The sequence below is a fragment of the Lutzomyia longipalpis genome, chromosome 1, assembly GCF_024334085.1.
Source record: "Lutzomyia longipalpis isolate SR_M1_2022 chromosome 1, ASM2433408v1".
Taxonomy (NCBI): domain Eukaryota; kingdom Metazoa; phylum Arthropoda; class Insecta; order Diptera; family Psychodidae; genus Lutzomyia; species Lutzomyia longipalpis.
In genome coordinates this window covers 39,929,387-39,948,722 of record NC_074707.1, presented here as the reverse complement: position 1 = coordinate 39,948,722, position 19,336 = coordinate 39,929,387, and the positions used below count along the sequence as shown (strand labels likewise).

The 19,336-nt window shown below is 35.8% G+C and overlaps 5 protein-coding genes across 6 annotated transcripts in view; 3 read left to right on the top strand and 2 right to left on the bottom strand.

The window, feature by feature from the left end:
• The window catches only part of LOC129787315 (transcription factor IIIB 90 kDa subunit), a 45,207-nt gene extending 39,792 nt beyond the window's left edge, over positions 1–5,415 (bottom strand). Inside the window, exons 1-2 of the mRNA XM_055822813.1 lie at positions 4,302–5,415; positions 4,107–4,211 (exon numbers count right to left, since the gene is read on the bottom strand). Of these exons, the coding sequence (XP_055678788.1) occupies positions 4,107–4,211; positions 4,302–4,740 (544 nt within the window). The 5' untranslated portion in view covers positions 4,741–5,415. The remainder of the gene's footprint in view (positions 1–4,106; positions 4,212–4,301) is intronic.
• Positions 1–19,336, top strand: part of LOC129787307 (DNA-binding protein RFX2) — an 865,065-nt gene that overhangs the window by 487,067 nt on the left and 358,662 nt on the right. The gene's annotated exons all lie outside the window — the stretch shown is intronic.
• Positions 2,028–4,086, top strand: LOC129787314 (heat shock protein 70 A1-like). Its single transcript, XM_055822812.1, has one exon. It carries the CDS (start codon positions 2,028–2,030, stop codon positions 3,930–3,932), a length of 1,905 nt encoding a protein of 634 aa, XP_055678787.1. The 3' UTR covers positions 3,933–4,086.
• LOC129787355 (27 kDa hemolymph protein-like) lies at positions 6,337–16,731 on the top strand. The gene is made up of 4 exons (XM_055822893.1): positions 6,337–6,451; positions 12,923–13,535; positions 13,603–13,738; positions 16,063–16,731. Exons 1-4 carry the CDS (start codon positions 6,403–6,405, stop codon positions 16,156–16,158), a joined length of 894 nt encoding a protein of 297 aa, XP_055678868.1. The 5' UTR covers positions 6,337–6,402; the 3' UTR covers positions 16,159–16,731.
• LOC129787345 (adenosine deaminase-like protein) lies at positions 16,551–19,298 on the bottom strand. Its single transcript, XM_055822882.1, has 4 exons — positions 19,209–19,298; positions 18,988–19,127; positions 18,217–18,880; positions 16,551–16,921 (listed from the first exon to the last, which is right to left on the bottom strand). The coding sequence occupies exons 1-4, from the start codon at positions 19,251–19,253 to the stop codon at positions 16,733–16,735; spliced, it is 1,038 nt and encodes a 345-aa protein (XP_055678857.1). The 5' UTR covers positions 19,254–19,298; the 3' UTR covers positions 16,551–16,732.

The following is a 19,336-nucleotide window of genomic DNA, read 5'->3' as shown; positions in this document are numbered from 1 at the left end:
AATGCAATTTTTATTGGTTGAAGAGCTTTACAGTTTTCACCGTTTTGTACAAGAAAATAAATCGTTTAGATCATTTAAATAGGTCGTCAAATGATGAGAAATATTTTGAAATTTTTGCTGCTAATTTAAAGGAAATATTTTGCAAATTAAAACTCAAGACAGAATTTATCTTAAAATCGCTTTTTTGCAATAGGTGATATGTAATGGGGTAAACAGGGGGTTTCATGGGTAAAAGAAAAATCAAGAAAAGCTTATAAAAATGAATTTCCCGTAATTTTCCTCATATTATTCTTTAAGTGAAAAGAATTAATTAAAATTAATTTTATAAAATGAACCCTTTTGACCTTCTTGACCCCACCATCCCCTAATTTAGCGCAATAATCCACAATTATAGCTAATTATAATTGAATTAAAATTGAGATGTCAACACAACCTCAACGATAATTTTAGATTAAAAATAAAACAATAATTCGCATTGTTTTGATTTGCAAAACATAAACAAGAATTTATTGCGTAATAGAATATCGCGCGAAAAATCGAGAATGTGTAGAAGAGAATACAAAGAGAACTTTCTCAACCATTCGCGTCGTTTCTATGGAAACCTCTTTCTCTCACCCTCCTCATTGTCAAAGAGAAAACCAACGAAGCGGATGGAAATTGACCCAGAGAATTTTCTCGAAAGGTCTTTAATAATTTAATGATTTAATGATAAATTCAGGTGAATTAGGAATGTTTTTTTATGTCATTAATGGATGTTTGGATGTCCTGCTAGTACAGGCTTAAATTGATGAGCTGACATTTAATATTTTACAAAATATTTGGCCATTTAGAATTTTTTTTACGGTGAAGAGTAAAGAAATTCTAGAACTTCTTAGTTTAGTATAACGCTATTTTATTCAATTAATTAAAAATATTTTTTAAATATACGTAATGTAGATAAAATTGAGAAGATTGATTACAGAAAATTCCAGAAAGTCGAATAAAACAAAGATTATTTAGGAAAAAATCGATTTCTTGTGTAGAAAAATCTAGAATTTCATTGTTCTTCGCTTTAATGACAACGTTTTCATTTCATATGCAAATTATGTGTGAAAAACGTTGGTTTTTCATTAAATTTAACAATGTTTCAATTTTCCTCATTTTGGGAGGTAATTTCATGTTATTTTCATTTTGATTAAAAATCAGATATTAATTTCATTTATTTTAAAGATTTTCATAAAAATTCGTCTACTTCCAGATTTTTCTACAAAATCATTTCAATCCTTAATTTGATAAGAGATTATTTTAAGAATTAGAAAGAAGATTTAATTAGATTAAAAATGATTAATTAAGCCCTAATCTTCCCTAAGATTTGAAAATTTTGATGCAACAAATCATTGAAATTAAATAAAAGCTTTTTAATTGCAATATTCTTATTAAAATTACCCAAAAATTAATTCTTTTAATCTTCAAGAACTTTCAAAGTTCTAAGAAAATTAATTTTTATTATCAAAACTTTTTGCAAGAAAAGATTTCTTATAAAAATCATATTAGAAGCATAATTAAATTCAATCAAAACAAATAATTTCCCAAATTTCCATCCGCTATTTTTAAAGATAGCCATGCAAAAGAACTTCCTGTGATGTCAATTTCTAAATTCTTTTATTAGAATTTTCGTGAATTTCAGCTCTAAAAATAAAACCATTGAGAAAAAATGTAAACAAATCACGCAAAAAAAACATTTACGCGGAATCTTCTCGAACATTCGCAAGGTTTCCATGGAAACCATGGCAACGAAGCCCGCAAATCTTCTCGAAACTTCTCGAATGTTCCCGCGCAAAGCGAAACGGTATAAATGCAGCTCCACTCGTGCCTCGAAGTCAGTACAGAAAATTCAAGCAAAGAGTAAAGATCTCAAGAGAGAAAAAGCGAAGAAAGCGAGCTACAAGCAAAGTTTCAATACAAAAGCCTTAAAAACCAAGTGAAGAATTATTAAAAGTAAAGCTAAAGATTTTATTCGAGTGAAAGAAAAAGTAAATAGAAGAGAAATGGTTGCAATTGGAATTGATTTGGGCACCACCTACTCCTGCGTGGGTGTCTTTGAGCACGGGAAGGTGGAAATCATCGCCAATGACCAGGGAAATCGCACCACACCATCATATGTGGCCTTCACAGACACAGAGCGTCTCATTGGGGATGCTGCGAAGAATCAGGTGGCGATGAACCCGCGGAATACCATCTTTGACGCAAAACGATTGATTGGGAGGAAGTTCGATGACCAGAAGATTCAAGAGGACATCAAGCACTGGCCCTTCATGGTGATTAGCGATGCTGGGAAGCCCAAACTCGTGGCGGAATTTAAGGGAGAGAAGAAACGTTTCTCTCCGGAGGAAATCAGCTCAATGGTTCTGACCAAGATGAAGGAAACAGCTGAAGCTTATTTGGGGCATTCCGTCACAGATGCCGTAATCACCGTTCCAGCATACTTCAACGACTCCCAGCGACAAGCTACGAAAGATGCTGGCGCAATTGCAGGGCTGAATGTTCTGAGAATCATCAATGAACCCACCGCAGCTGCCCTGGCCTATGGATTGGACAAGAATCTCAAAGGGGAGAAGAATGTGCTGATTTTCGATCTTGGCGGTGGCACATTTGACGTCTCCATCCTCACCATTGACGAAGGATCGCTATTTGAGGTGCGAGCAACAGCTGGAGACACCCACCTGGGTGGTGAGGACTTTGACAATCGCATGGTGAATCACTTTGTGGAGGAATTCAAGAGGAAATTCAAGAAGGATCTCACATCCAATCCACGAGCCCTCCGACGTCTCCGCACGGCTTGCGAGCGAGCAAAGAGAACCCTCTCATCGAGCACTGAGGCCAGCATTGAGATTGATGCCCTTCTCGATGGCATAGACTTCTACACAAAGATCTCCCGAGCACGCTTTGAGGAACTCTGCTCGGATCTCTTCAGAGGCACCCTGGAACCCGTTGAGAAGGCCCTGAGGGACGCAAAGATGGACAAGGGGCAGATTCATGACATTGTCATGGTTGGCGGGTCAACGAGAATCCCCAAAATTCAGAGTCTCATCCAGAACTACTTCAACGGGAAATCCCTCAATCTCTCCATCAACCCGGATGAAGCAGTTGCCTACGGAGCAGCTATTCAGGCAGCAATTCTAACCGGAAGCAAAGATTCAAAGATTCAGGATGTTCTCCTTGTGGATGTGGCTCCACTGTCTCTGGGAATTGAGACAGCTGGTGGAGTTATGACGAAGATCATTGAGAGAAACTCCCGGATCCCGTGCAAACAGACACAGACCTTCTCAACGTATGCCGACAATCAACCAGGAGTCTCCATTCAGGTCTTTGAGGGTGAACGCGCCATGACACGAGATAACAACCTCCTTGGACAATTTGATCTCTCTGGGATTCCTCCAGCACCACGAGGAGTGCCCCAGATTGAGGTGACATTTGACCTGGATGCCAATGGAATTCTCAATGTGTCTGCAAAGGAAATGGGCACGGGCAAGGCGAAGAATATCACCATTAAGAATGATCGGGGAAGGCTCAGTCAGGCTGAGATTGATCGCATGGTGGCTGATGCTGAGCGCTACCGTGAGGAAGATGAGCGTCAGAGGGAGAAAATTGCAGCACGCAATCAACTCGAGGGCTACATCTTCAGCCTTAAGCAAACACTGGACACAGCTGGGGATAAAATCTCATCGGAAGATCGCGACAAGGTGCAGAAGGCATGCGATGATGCCCTCAAATGGTTAGACAGCAACACCCTGGCTGACAAGGAGGAGTTTGAGCACAAAATGAAGGACCTCCAGAACGTCTGCATGCCCATCATGACAAAACTTCACAGTGCAGGAGCTTCCTGCGGGCAGCAAGCTGGTCCTGGAGGCTTCCAAGGAAGGACTGGGCCAACAGTTGAGGAAGTTGATTAAGCAACAGAGGCAGCACATTTCCATTAAGTAGTTTTTTAAGGAATCATGTTTAAGGATATTTAATTTAGCATAATTATTGTTGTAAGATTTAGGTTTAAGATAAATATTATGTAGACTGAATCAAATGAGAAATAAAGCAAAAATATGAATTAAATTGAATGTCTTTTAACTCACCAATCGATGGAATGTTGATGCAGAGAGTCTGGGAGAGACGCAAGTATGTTCTGCCGAGTTCATAGCAACAAATCTGGAGAATATCGCTGATGTCGATCAATAAATCTGCAAAAAATCAAAGAGTTCAGAAGATCAATATTTTTCTTGAAAGTTTTCAAAGCAAGACTGAGAAATTGAGGAAGGAAATGAACTCACGAGATGTTCCCTCTGTCCGGCAAGTGATGTACACGCAAGCTGCATAGATGTGGCTGTTCTTGCGACCCCTGGTCAGGTGCCTATTGAGGGCCATCTTGAAGAAATTGCAGGAAGTCTCAATGCAGTGGGTATTGAGGTGCAGCTGATGGCATAAATGCGTAATCCCCTCACGTGCCTTCTTCAGCGTCACCTCACGAGACTCCGTACCCACTCCAACGTGAAACTTCCCGTAAACTGTGGCTCCGCCCTTGGAATCCGCTGATACAAACTGCCCCACTGTGTTTGATGCTCCGTGGGCATTTTCCTCAAATTGCACTTCCGACACAATAATATTATCCTCCAGCACTGAACCACAATTGGTACACACGGCATCCCCACGGGCGGAATCCACCTCAATGTCTGCGGAGCCGCAATTTCTACATTTGTGTCCGGAAGCCATGATTTTTTGAGGTTAGAACACCTGCACTTTATTTTTATCTTCAAAGCACGGGTAATTATTTTAATTTCCTGCACCAAATGATGCAACTATGGGTAATGTTGCACAAAAACCCCTTAAAGGTTGGTAATAAATTGATTAAACCACAAAAAAGACGAATTTTGCAAAACGAAAAAAAATAACACCACAAACACACGAAGTATGGTCGGTTTTCGGCACACTTTTCACGATTTTGCACGAAGATTCAATAATTTGGATTTCCTGGGATTTGTTTTCCTCGATTTTCCCAATTCAGAGGGATTTTGTGGAAAACTTTTACTAATAAACCGTATAAAATTTTGGATTAATTAATTTATTAGAAGAAATTGCAACCTTGTAATGCAAAATAGCCAAAATAGCCGAAATCCCTTCCCCTTAGCTTATACCATCTTGAATAAATTACCTCCTTGCCAAAATAAATAAAACTCAAGGATTTTTGTACAAACTTCAGTGAAGTTCCCTGTTTATTATGTATACTTGGATTTCTTGGAAGTTTTTCCAGTTTTTCTAAAATTTTCTCTCCAGCCAAATCTACTTTTCTACATTTTCACTGAAGAAAAAGAAAACTTTTCCAGTTTCTTTTATAGAAATATCTTGCCAGAATAGCCAAAGAGAGTCTAAAAAAAGTGTAAAAGTTTTGTAGATTTTTGGGAGTTCCTGAGGGATTTTGTAGAAAGTGAGGTTAAGGTGAAGATTCCCCTAAAAATTCTCGCAGAGTCATAGCCAGTAGCCACCAAGAGTTAGACACTAGGCCAGTGTCCGTGGGAAAGTTGTGTAAACACTGGTGGGGCAGCTTGAGGCGAAATTCCACGGATGCAGTACGTAATAAGTTGACTTTATGCAATCCGAGTGTCGGTGAGTCAAGTCGGACCGCGAGCAAAGGCCCAGCCGAACCAGTCAGTCGTGGAGTGTCGAAGCTGCCGGACGTGCCAGAGAGAAGTCCAGTGTGTGTGGATTACTATCTATTGCCCAGTTGTGCATTCCTGTGTCAGGGTAAGGAATAAAAAAGAGCTTTATCTACTTCCGGGCAGTCGTTCATTCTCTCTCCGGGGGTTTTTTGAGGGATTCCTTTTCAATGGGGCGAGGAAGTTAAGTCCTGGGATTGAGGTCGAGTGCGTGTGTGATAAAATGTGCATGTCACTACGGGGTGTCAAAGGGCAATTATCAGTTTCAACGATTACCCTCCAATCAACCCATTTGTATCCTCCTCTCTCAGTCCTTGGGGCATCGGCAGCCGGGAAATCTCACGGCAATCGTTATTTAGAGAGGTGGGAAAAACTCTGATTGCTCATTTGCAATTCTCACGCTATGTGCATCACATACAAAAATCATGATAACTCAATAATTTCAATGGCATCTCCCCGGGTAGTGGCTTCTCTGGCCCTTTGGGTGCCGCGAAGGGGAATGCGACCTTCGACTCTGGCGGGACCCCGCGTGACAGAGAGAGAGTATACGACAGAATAGGAGGAGTGTTATCAATAATACAAAAGACGAATTAACAACACTTGCCCCGCATAATTTTCTCATCTTTTTCCCGCACTCATCAATCCAACATCATTCCAGATCTCTCAGCCACAGCAGTGATTTTCTCTCAAGCATCTACCATCACTAGCTCCAATCAGAAGAATGGCTCGATTAATTGGGACTTTCCTGGGAATATTCCTCATAATCTCTGGTGAGTAACCTTCCATTCCAAACGCACCAAACGCCCTTCTCACAAAAAAACGTCCCGCAGACACTTTTTATCAATCATTTGATAAGACTGACCGTGTGATTTATTTATTTATTTGAGAAGGGGGCAAAAAGCAAAATTAGTACTCATTTTGGGCATTACTTGTCGCGGAAAATTGGGTGCAAATTGAGACACAAAAAACTACTCTAATCACCTATAATTGCCCATCATTTTGATAATTTCCTCACATTCACGGGCTGTTTTGCATTAGCACTCGAGAAAAAAAAATAACGAGCTTCCCTCCTTTCTTTTACCTCTTATTCCATCGATAACGATGCTTGATTGAGAATTAACAAGAGCACAGGGTGACACACTTGAGTTGTTTGTTGAAGCTCATTTTAGCTCAAGTCTTACAATGAGAAGAATTTACATTTGTTTTGTTCTATTTTGTAATATTTTGAAGTATTTTTTAGAGCTTGAAAGACTGGCAGTATAAAAAAAAGTCTTTCTAAAAATGGGGTGATTCACTCTTGAGCAGGTTAATATTTTATTGCATCTTCATATTTATATTTATTTTATTGACTTCTAGTGCAGAAATTTATAAGAAATTGAACTAAAAGTAATCATTTATTAAGCTATAGTTTCGGTTTCTTTAACAGATTATATAAAATAAAAGATTAATCAATTTACCCCGCTGATTTATTTTGCCCCTTTACACGAAATTTATTGAAATTATGACAGGAAATCAAATCTCTATTTTAACATGTTTTGCTTTGATTGTTTTTGTTTTCTTTTATTAGACTAGTCCTTTTTTTTAAAATAACAAATGAATAAACAGGTGAATTAATTTTCCCCAATGATTTATTTTGCCCCTTTACACGAAATTTATTCAATTTTTGGCGGGAAATTAAATTACGATCCTTTTACATTTTTTTTTGCATTTTCTAGCTTTGATTGTTTTGTTTTCTTTTATTAGACTAGTCCTTTTTTATATCAAATGAAATAACAGGTAAATTCATTTACCCCGTTGATTTATTTTGCCCCTTTGCATGCAATTTATTCAAATTATGACGAGAAATAAAATCACAACTCTTTTGACATCTTTAGCTTTGATTGTTTTTACTTTTTTATATTAATTAGTCTTTTTTTAATGTCAAATGAAAATTACATTTGAATTAATTTTCTCCGCTGATTTATTTTGCCCCTTTACACGAAATTCAATCAATCTTTTGCGGGAAATTAATCTATGACCCTTTTAACATTTTTTTTAGCTCTGAATCATTTAATTTTCTCATTAGACTAGTCTTATTTTTATTTTTTAAAGGAAGTGCTCCAATTTTCCCCCTTGATTTATTTTACCCCGTTTCAAGAAAAAATCAAATTTTTAGCAGAAAATCATGTAAATCATATTCTAATCCTTTTAGAATTTTTTTTTAAAGTTTTCTGACGATTGTTTGATAACTTTTTGGCATTTTATCAATCAGAAAATCTTAAGAAAATTGAAGTCTTTAACATTTAATGGACAGGAAGCCTTCATCAGTGGTTACAGATAAAGAAAATAATTTTTAATAGAACAAAATTTCAACAACAAAAAATGAAACAATGAAAACAAACTAATATCTCTCTCAAGATTCTCGGAAACAATCTCTGCAACAAACAGTGTTCTGATAAAACTTCTGTTTGATATTTTAATTTTTTTGCATGAGCTGTAAAAAATGTGAGGGCGTTTTTTTCTCGTAGATAAGAGCATAGATTCAGTTAGTCATCGCCTCTCCCTTATATCTCATTCAACACTACAGAGAACACTCCCTGGCAAATTCCCTTCCAAATCATCTCTCTTCTTTTGAATGATTCAGAATAAAAAAGAACACGAATCAAAAATTTCAAAGCACCCGCGTGCGAATTTATTTTTTCAGGTGTGTTACCTCCCTTTTGTGGCCTTCGTGACAAGAAAACCTCAAAATCGCGTGATGGCAGTTCATTTGATAACAAAAAAAAAGAGAGAGAATTATTTGTGTTCTTTTGGTGGTGTTAATACTTTTGCCCAAAAATGTGTGGAGGAGATGTGGAATTGCTTTGCGATGGCAAGAAGTTATGGCCATTTCCTTCGCGCGCTTTCTGAGGGGTTGAAAAGCCACACTTGTCACACATTAATTCCTATTCATGACGCCAAAAAAAATTATTCATCTTCCCACCCAAAAGAGGAGAGGAAGAAATGTCAGGAAGTCACACAAATTCAATATTTCTAAGCCACCCCTTCGCATTTTTTTTTCTTTTTTCCAAACACTCCAAAGAAGGGTCAAAAGTCAAAGGAATATAATAATGGAAATGAGGAATTTTCCTGAGGGGAAGGGGATTTTTTTTATGGATTGTGACCTAGAGAGCGATAGAGCAATGAGGCAGCCAGTGAGAGCACCTCAAGTTACGAATTTTCTTGAAAGCAACAGAGAGCAAAAGTCGTTTTGATAAAAAACAGTACTCAATTAATGTTGGAGAACAGTCACAAGGCTATAGGCAGGCAGGCACCTTTTAGAACGTCTTCAGACATGCGAATGATGTAGTATTTGCCAACAGAGTGGCACAAAGTCCACACAGCTGAGAGATTGAAACATTAAAACAATATGAGCACATAATGTGATCAATAAAATTCTTTACAAGTGTGGTGACATCGAGCAATAAGAAAATCTAACTTTTTCTTTACATCATTATCAAAGCCCCTCCGATAATTTTATATCACGAAATTTCCTTTGTTAATCTCCCTCAAAGCTCTGTGTGTTTGTCTTAAGTATGGGAGCAAACTACTGACTTTGTGTTGTATAACAGATCCTGATCGAAAATAATTGAGCGGAAATTTAATTTGAGAAATTTCTTGTTCGAGAAACTTATGAAATAAAAGAATATTTGAATTTGGCGCGCACTAGAAGTGGTGAATTTGAGTGGGGAAAATAGAGAATGTGGGGAAGAAGGAATGATTTGGCGGGGAAAATGACAGGTCGAATTCAGAAGACAAGCAAACGTGCGTGCTCAGTAATAAAACGTAGATTTATCGCGTAAAATAGGGAAATTTCGCGAACAATTACTTATACAACTCTAGCGCCCCCCGATTTGGAGTCAGCTCCACCAAATTTGGCATGATAAAACTTGATCATATTTCTGATCATTTGGCGGTGGAATTTTAAAAATATCTTAATTCAAAAAAAAGTTATAAGCATTTAATTTCGTGACTATATCGCTCCGCTACCCTTTACACATTTACGTAATTAACGGAATCTAATCAATATAAAAAAATTAGGTTTACTAATGTGATTGATTTCGTTCAATCGTTGAAAGAATTAAATTTTGTTCAGCAAAAATTATCAATTTGTTTTAATTATCAAAATCGAACAGTCAGATTTTTTTTAGTAATTTAAATTATCGTTTTTTTTTTTAAGTTAAGAATATTAAAAAAAAAGTTCCTCAACAGTTTTAATTGTTTAATTTTGTACATGAGATTTTTTAACGGTAATTTATCAAAATCGGATACGTAAACAAATTAAAAAAAAGGGTTTTACAAATAAGATAGTTTCTACATAAAATAATAAAAATTATCAATATTCAAGCACTATTAAAAAGAAAAATTTGAGAAAGAATTTTTAGAATAGAAACTTACTTTAATAATAGAATTTTCAGTTAGTTGGTACCTATACTTTCTACTTAGAATTTTTACGTTTTTATGCAACTTGAGTAGTCAAAACAGTCTGTGGAAATTCCTTTTAAGGTATACGAATAATTTTTATTAAAGAATAATGAAAAAAATAATCTCTACAAACTAGTTTTAGTTTATTTAGTTTCACAAATTCGGAAAAAAGTGAATTTCAAATTAATTTTCTTGTTTCTCATCTTCTGCGAAATTTTTTTGGATCTTTATATTTTACAGAAAGTTTTTTTTTTTTAATTTTTGACGGAATTATCTTGATTGATTTTCATGGTTTCACGTGTTTTCCTTAATTTTTTAAATAAATTCTTTTTTGAGACAAAACATTTCTCATTAAACATTCTTCGTAATTATTTTTGGCACGTATCTGTACATTATATGATACTTCCAATAACAAATGATTAAGTGGCAGAATGCTTATGGAGACGATGAAAAGGCACGCAGTGTTAGTTCTTTTTTATGATTATCGTAGAGCACCACAGAGCTACAAAAGCCACTCAATTTGAACTTTACCTTCGGGGATTATGAAAACAACTCTGATGTCATTAACTTTACAATCTCACATACATCCGATAACAAAACATCGCACACATTGTCCCACATTGGGCCTGTTGCAGTATTAAATAAAGTTTAAATTAAATTCCATCGAGACAGCTCCTAAATTGATTTGCTGGATTAGGAATTGTTCTCATTGCTATCAACTATAGAGGAGAGAGAAAGAAATAAAATCTCATTATTAGTTCCTTGTTGTGTTTTTTTTATGCTGCTGCTGTTGTTGTTTGATTGTGATTCAACAACCCTCTTTTCGTGCATTAAAACAATTACACGTGGAGCTCTTTTGTGCATGACACACCCTCACCTATTTGTCCATTTAGCAACCACTAACACGGGGGGAGGGTAAAACGAATTATATATGACTAATTATAATATTTGCTGCTGCTGTGGTTTCACAAAGGGCAGCAGGAAGAGTTTTTTTTGAAGCATTGAATTTTTTTTTTAAACAACAAAGGTCGGAATTTTTAATATTTTTTGAAGGAAAGTTTGTGCTTTTGGGCAATTAGCCAAATACAGTGAGGGGTAGTTGATTAGTAGTTTATTTTAATTTAAGAATTTTCTGGGAATTTTGCTTTCTCAGAAACTTGTAAAAATCTTTATTTCCTCATTTTTTATCCTTCAAGGGTTCTATCAAAATAATCATCTATGCCCCAAATTGAGCCAGGACACATACCTACAAATCTTGATTATTTTTGCTCGACGAAATTCTTGATAAAAATTAGGTTTCTGGAAATTTTATTCTGTAAGATATGAAACAAAAATTAGAAATTGTCTAAAGTTCTTTTAAAAAATGCATTAGTCTGATTACAAAGAATTATCACTTATGGAGCGAAATGTGTCTTGGCTGAAAGGTGTACTAAATCCTAAAAAGTACCTACTAAAAAGTCTTCTTTGAATAAGAAATCAGAACTAAAAACAATGAGATCGGCGCTTAGGAAGTTTCTTTTCTATCTTCATGAGTTTCAGCAAAGAAGTAGATATACGAGTACTAATTTTTTAGACCAGTAATTATAACCCAAAAATTTCTGAATTCAATTGGACAAAAGGGATAAAACTATTAAATTCAAGCCTAATAAGTACTAAATTCAATCCTGAAAAGCACTTAAAAACTGTAAATTCAAACAGAGAAAAAGCTGAAAAAGTATCCCTGTTAAAAGGTCTAAAAGTACTAATTTTTTAGACCAGTAATTATGCTTTTCTTTAAAAAAAAAAAAGATCTTTACGCCGATATTGATAGGAATATATTGTTTTTTTTTTTACAATTGAGTTTAAAAAGTTATGTCTGGTATTCTTCGAAAAAGAATTCTAATATTTAGAAGGTCTAAAGAATTAGTACATTTAGAACTTTTCACAGAGAAATACACAAACTCTTTAGAATCGGTCCAATAGTTTTTTTTAGGTTGCATTTATTCTTCTTTTGATATATTCTAAGGAAAAAGAATTTCAAGATTAATCTGGTCTAAAAAATTAGTACTTTCAGATCTCTTAGCGGAGACACAGAAAATTCTTCAGAATCTATTCCAATTTTCTTCATTTTTAACTCTTACAGATAACTGAGCTTAAAATCATTTCCAACGCCTGAAAAATCCTTAAAACACTATAAATTTTATTCTGAATGTGCTAAAAATTTAATTAAACTGCTAAAGCGTTAAAATATGACCATAATTAATTTTCATCCAGTTCTCGTGACTTCATTGAGCTTCTGAAACAATTAATCAAGTTCTGAGTAATAATATTATGCGTCACTTTTACCTCCTCCCTACGCTATTTTCCATTAAAGTTTTCCCTTTTTCATGACTCACACAGCCTTTGTCATTTTTTTATATTTAGTACTCAAGTGATTTAATATCCTGCAGTTTTTCAGTAGAAATTTATGGAAAAAAATAAAGTTACAAAAAATATAGTTTTTTTTTGAGGCAAACAAAGGTCTTTGTGAGGGGGAAAACGAATCATCACATAAATCGCTGCGATATTGTTGAATAGGGCGTGCGATGATATTATACATTTTGCGCTTTGAATTGCATGTCAACGAACAAGCATGGTGTGTGTATTGATTAGCGTGCAAATACTGCCAGGCACTAACTGAATAAATGTTTCTTATCACATCCCATGATCATTTGCAATTTGTCCTGATAAATTGCTCAGCTTCTCTGCACAAAAATTCTCTCACACACAGAGTGATGTTTTTGTTGATTTGTTATTATATTTTATTATTATTAATGCAGCTACTTCAGCCCAAAATTTGCCGAATGTTGATCTCGATGGGCTAAAATCGCAACTCCCCGAAGGGCTTTTGCCCCAAAATATGGGCAATGTCACGCAAACTGTTGAGGAATTCAAGAAGTTAGTTAAGGATAAGTGCAACATGGTGTCGGGAAGTGATGCAGCTTTTGAGGCAATTGAGGAGGCTTCGGGGAAGTTGATTGAATGCCTCATGGATACATTTAACTTCTCAACAATTCAGGAGGAGATTGAGAAAGCCCAACCCAATGGGGAGCTCGATACTGTCTTCAACAAATACTGTAGGAAGCGTCATAATGCAACGGATTGCATTACAAGCTTCACAAATCTCCTGGAGCCGTGCTTGACGGAGGAGGAGATTTCCCATAAGGAGGTGTACACAAACATCAGCAAGAGCCTCTTGGGGTTCGTCTGCCACAAGGATGGCGATCAAATTGCTCTTTTTATTGCCGAAAAGGGACCCGAATGTTTCCAGGAGCGCAAGGATAGTCTCATTGAGTGCTTCAACAAGACCTTCCCCAAAGTTTTTGATCAAGTTCATGAACCCGTAACGATGGATAATCTCCCCAAATTTGTCTTTGGAACTGATCAATGCCAGTAAGTTTGCATTTTTCTCTCATTTTCATTGGAAAATGATTTAATTTCTGCAAAATTTTCTTTTCAGCGACATGGAAAGGCTGCAGATGTGCGTTGTGGAGGAGCTGGAGAAGTGTGAGGAATCAACGCCGGCCAACCTTGTGGATTCCGCCTTCAAGTTCATTCGCAATAATACGCCATGCAGCAACGTCACTTCAATAATCGTGAGTTGAATTTTTTAGTTTTTCTATTTGAATCATTTTTGTCAAGAAAATTTGTCATGATTGACTGTACAAGTTTAGTTTTTTAGATTACAAAGATAATAACTTGTTCTTAATACGCATTTTAAGACAGTTTTCTTTGTATTTGTTTTTCTTAATTATTCCTGAAGTTTTTGCCATTGTGAAATTAACAGTAGTTAGTTAGAATGAAACAATTGTATATTATGATGAAATTAAAGCTATTAAAAAAAAGTAAGAGCGCAAAAAGGAAGAGAAAATTATGTAAAAAAAAATGCACTGATAAAAATTATAAATTGGGCTACACTGTTAAGTTGGTAAAATTGATAATTTTAGTAAAATTTGGTAATTATTAATTAATTAATAACTTTTAGCTGTGAATTTTCTTCAAGGCGTATGAATACGAATATGAAAATATTCGGCTTATTCGGATGATTTGCCAAGAAATCAAAATATTCAGCAGACGAATATTTCTTTGTTTTTAGTCTCAAATTGGTAAAAATTGAGGAGCAAAAAGCCTAAATAAAATTCTAGTCGAAGAATTGAAATTCAATAACTTAGCCAAGCGTGTCTTTAGAAGCCCCAAATGTCTACCTTAAAATATACTTACCTATGAAGTAATCAAGAAGATGCGAAAATCCCATCTGTTCGAGCGCACTTTGATTTTTTTCCCTATCCGGCTCCATTTTTTCACTTACAATGAAAAAAAAAACATAATTACAATGAAATACAATGAAAAAATACCACTAACGCCATCTAACAAATGCACGAACTACTAGAACTACTAGAATTCTTGTCAATTTTGACAATCAGTTCTAGTGACTCGCGTGTAGGCTTAAATTTAGTACTTTTTCCCAATGTATTCAGTGCTTTTTCATCTAGAATTTACTCTGTTTTTGGATAGAATTTAGTACTTTTTAATATGCAATTTTTGGAAGTAAATTCAATAATTAAAAGTTCAAAATTCTAGCCAAAAATATAGTAAACTCTAACCCAAAAAGTTCTGAATTCAATTGGAAAAACTACGAAAAATTACGAAAACTACATAACGTCAAAAATATCTGAAGAAAAGTCAAATTTTTCCACTTTTCTTATCCCCAAAATGGAAATTCAAAATTCTGGTACATCAAAATCTGCACGCGTATTTCCTCTATCATTTGCTTTTTACCCCATCAAAATCCATTCAGTAGAACCTGAGAATAACCTACCTTTGTGTTTTGAGGGAAATTTCAAGATGGCGTCGCATCTAAGATGGTGGAAAATTATTTTCTTACTCTTCAATAATAAGTCTTTAAATGTAACCAACAAGTGAAAACCAAGTTTAAGAAAAACCCCAAGAAAAATAAAAAAAAATTAAATTCACCAACTCTCAAAAGAGACCTCCTTTAACTTTTGGTTGATCGAGGTTTCTAACCTCAAAACTTTGATCTTCATTTTCTCTCACAAGAAATTGTTCTTCTAATTTTTCTTTTGACGAACTAGAAGTAATTGGAATTCTCTACACACAGATGCAGAATATATCATGAAATATTAAATAGATTTGAATTTTGTGGCGATTGAACAAAATCGAATTGGCCACTTTGGCCAGCAAAGTCCTCCAAGGGTAAAAATTGAAATATTTTTCAATGAGTAAAGAGGAATAAGCTATATGGATCCGCAAAGAATCCAACAGCCGTAAAAAATTAAAATGGAGAAGAAGATGAAAATTACGAATTACCATATTTCACTAAATGTTATAACGATTTTTATCAGTGTCGATTGTACAATATTTACCACAATTTACGCAATTTAAGTTTGATTTTGTTTTCAGTGAGCAAAGAAAAAAAACACGAATTACCATACAGTGGGACCCCAGTACAACGACCACTCGGATGTACTCTTCTCACTCATTATTTTCAATGCGCGAGAGTAGTATAACCAAGCGGTCATTGTACTGGGGTCCCACTGTATTTTACCAAAATGTTCTAACGATTTTTATTAGTGTCCTATCGACCATTATTTGACGCAGTTTGATTGTTTTTCAGTAAGGTGAAGAAAAAATGAAGAATTACCATTTTACCAAATCTTTTATTAATTTCTATCAGTGTCTTATGTACCATATTTACCACATTTCAAGCATTTTGTTAGATTGAATTTTTTTTTCAGTGAGCGAAGAAGAAAATTACGAATTAGCTCCCATATTTTACCAAAGGTTCCAATAATTTTTATCAGTGTATTTTTTGCACATTTTTTTCGATTAAATCTTTTATTAAAAATTCTCTCGTTTAAAAATTGTCTAAAATAATTCTTTTTCTTTTAATTTCTTGCAGAAAAAGGGTGGTCCCAACAGTGCAGACAGCTCGAGGGCCTCCTTTGCCATCATTGGTATGGCCCTCATGACAACCACTGCTAGATTTCTGCTGTGAATTTAAGAGAATATGGAACATTCGCATATTGACTGTGATCCTCATGAGCAGAAAAAGAACTTGAGAAAGAACACCCCCACACCACAGAACACTCGTAGAAAGTACGCGCACTTCTTTTTTTTTTTAATTTCCCTGCAATTGCTTTGTTTTTATTAATTTTTGATTTATAAAAGAAATCTAAAGAGGTCAAAGTTTCCAAAGAGAAGAGCATTCTCTTGTTCTTATTCTAAAATTGAATTGGCTCTCTCTCTGTCTTAGCTTGTGCGTGTGTCGTCTGATTACATTAATTGGCAATTTAGTGGAATTTATTTCGTGAATTTTTCTTTATTATTGAAGTTTTTTTAAAAAGGTAGAATTAAGTTAAAAGAAAAGAAGAATTAAATGGAAAAGTGTTTACTATGTAGGAAAAGCTTTATTTTCTATTAATTATTATTCGTAAAAAAAAAGAATTATGTGGAAAATGGTATGTTGATGTTTTCCCTGAGATTTTCTTTCCTTCATGGCATAATGTAAAAGTGAATAAAATCGTGTAATTTATAATACAATGAAAAAAAAATGAATGCAAAAATGTAATTTAGCCAGATTGTGTGAAGAAATCACGAATGAGGGCTTCGAGGCGAGTTTTCTCGGTGGTGCTTGCAAAAGAAAACCGGACGCTGTTTAAGCTGATCTCTTGGATGGTTTCACGCGACAAATTGAAGGTCTTGGCACACAGTTGGATTTCTTTGCTGAGGGAGGTGTCGAAAACCCCGTAGTCATCCGTCTGCAACAGAAAAGTCAATCATAACGCGTCCAGTTATAAGAGTTGGTGTCCCACAACGTATAGAAGTTTGTTTATGCGTTGTAATACTATTTGTGAGCAGTATTAGTAGGCAAAGATGATTTTTTTTGGAAAATTCAGTAATTTGATGGATAAAAATGGTCATATCTCTGGTTCTATAACACCTACAGAAATTTCTTGACTAGTTATGGAAAGGTATTGAAATAAGCTATAATCTGACAAAAAAATGGCGGATTTTTGTTTCATCAAAACAGCTTTTGGCATTTTTTATCCTGAAGGAATAGTTCTATAGGTTTCTGATGTTCTAGAAAGTTGTAGAGTTTTGCAAAACCTTTAATTTGATACCAAGTTGAGCAAAATCGGACAAGCAGTTCAGGAGATATGGCTCTTAGAACTTTTCAAATTCAAGAATTTTTCAAACGGCGACATAGAATTTCTTCATTTTCGGACTGGTAAAAGATATTGAGTCAGGTTACAACATATCAAAATTTAAAAGATTTGCCTAACGGGGATTCGGAGATATTGCCCCTTAAAGTTAGGCAATTTTTGTTTTTGATTTTAGCGCCTCTTGCGGATGTTTTTGGAACTTGAAATGTTCTAGACAGTTGTAGGGCTTCGCAATACCTTTCATTTGATACCAAGATGATCAAAATCGGTCAAGCCGTTCTCGAGTTATATTGAAAAAACACTTTTTGCTTTAGGCCGCCATATTTGCTAAACCGCTTGACCGATTTTCAAGTATGAATTGTTGATGAAAACATCTCACTGAGCCCTACAACATACTAAAATTTCAGATCTCTAGTTTTAAGGGAACTGGTTGACGGTATTTCAAAATGGCGGACGGCGGCCATCTTGGATTTTGAAAATGCGAAAAAATGAAATTTTACACCCACATTTCTATAGAAAACTTCAAACTCGAAGTCTCTATCTGTTACCGTTCTTGAGTTATAAAGCAAAGTTTGGACCACCGGCCGGCAGGACGGCAGGCCGGCCGGATCAAAAATTTTCCACCACCATTTTCGTAATGTGGGTTGTCTGAAACGTGCTCATACCAAGTTTGAGCCCGATCTGAGGTGGTCGGTTTTTCCGACGATTACAATACTTGGTGTTGGCCACGAAGTGGAACACCAACTAATTATTATTTAAAATGAATATTTTGCAAGTTTTTTCTTTTTTGTTTTTCCTGCACTTTTGTGGATTTATTGTCCAGAAAATTGCAATGCGTTGCAGGGAATTTTTGCAACGTTCAGCGGGAATTAATTTTTCGGGTTACTTACGCAAATAACAACGGGATGTTCGGCATGCAGTAGCTTCTGCATGTGATGCTTTGTGATGTCCGGAACGGTGGCGCATTTGAGGTTGCTGGTGATGCAGCATTCAACGGGAATTTTCTTCTCACGCAGCGTCAGCCATGTGTCCGGGGATTCATCCATGAATGTTCCATGCCCCATGCGATCCATTCCAAATTCAAGCATCTCCATGTTCTCCTCCTCAGTCCCGGCCGTCTCAGCGCAATGAAGAGTGAGCTTTAGCCCAGCATTTCTGGCTTCCTGGAGGAGTGGCTTAAAGTCCGGGAAGTTTGTGTTTTCCGGATTTCCGCTCAAATCAATGCCAACAATCATTCCCGGGAACTTTTCACGCACATTCAGGACAACATCGAGGGTATCCCGGGCATCATTAACGCCTTTGGAACGATCAAATGACGGGATGAGCTTAACTATTGGATTTTTTGGTTCCTTTTCGTGACATTCAATTATTGCTTCGCAAATTGTACTCAGGTACACTTCCTTTGTCATGTGCTCCGTGGCACGAGGAGTTGTGCGGATTTCCAGGTAAACCACACCATCATCGTGGCATTCATTGATGATGATCTCGGTGGCTCTTTTCAATCTTTTTGGGGTGTCTGTCAAGTCGTGGGCATACTTGAACCTCTCAAAGCAGCTGAAGGAGGAATTAGAGATTTTTTTTCAGCATCCGGAAAGCTCCCAAGAGCTTCCGGAAGTACTTCAATGGACCCAAAAGGAGCTTTTAATGAAGGATATTCTTACTCTTTGAGTTCAATGAATTTATCCAGTATCTTATACCCGTTTATGTGGCTTGGGGGGTCATCTGTGTTAGGATATTTCATGTGATACAACTCAGTGAGACACGAAGTGCTCAAGCTTCCGTTCAGGTGAGCATGAAGCTCCTACAAATAAATTAATTCAGACTTCTAATACTTTGATCATTTTAATAAATCCTTCATTTAATTTAAAAGCTTTTTACTTACAATTTTTGGGAGAGATTTGTAATCCATTTCAGTGCTTTCAGCCATATCTGCGACTAAACTGTAAACAATGAATGGAATTCTCGGGAAATTCCCGGGATTTCGTGAGAAAGCCGGTAACCTAGATGACT

What these genes read in the sequence shown, in the direction of transcription:
- LOC129787314 (XM_055822812.1), top strand. Translation starts at nt 2,028, where the DNA reads ATGGTTGCAATTGGAATTGATTTGGGCACCACCTACTCCTGCGTGGGT.
- LOC129787355 (XM_055822893.1), top strand. Translation starts at nt 6,403, where the DNA reads ATGGCTCGATTAATTGGGACTTTCCTGGGAATATTCCTCATAATCTCT. An exon ending in AATATTCCTCATAATCTCTG is followed by an intron (nt 6,452 to 12,922) that starts GTGAGTAACCTT and finishes TTATTAATGCAG; the next exon opens with CTACTTCAGCCCAAAATTTG. An exon ending in TTTGGAACTGATCAATGCCA is followed by an intron (nt 13,536 to 13,602) that starts GTAAGTTTGCAT and finishes TTTTCTTTTCAG; the next exon opens with CGACATGGAAAGGCTGCAGA.
- LOC129787345 (XM_055822882.1), bottom strand. Translation starts at nt 19,253, where the DNA reads ATGGCTGAAAGCACTGAAATGGATTACAAATCTCTCCCAAAAATT. An exon ending in ACAAATCTCTCCCAAAAATT is followed by an intron (nt 19,128 to 19,208) that starts GTAAGTAAAAAG and finishes ATTTATTTGTAG; the next exon opens with GAGCTTCATGCTCACCTGAA. An exon ending in AACATCCCGTTGTTATTTGC is followed by an intron (nt 16,922 to 18,216) that starts GTAAGTAACCCG and finishes TTTCTGTTGCAG; the next exon opens with ACGGATGACTACGGGGTTTT.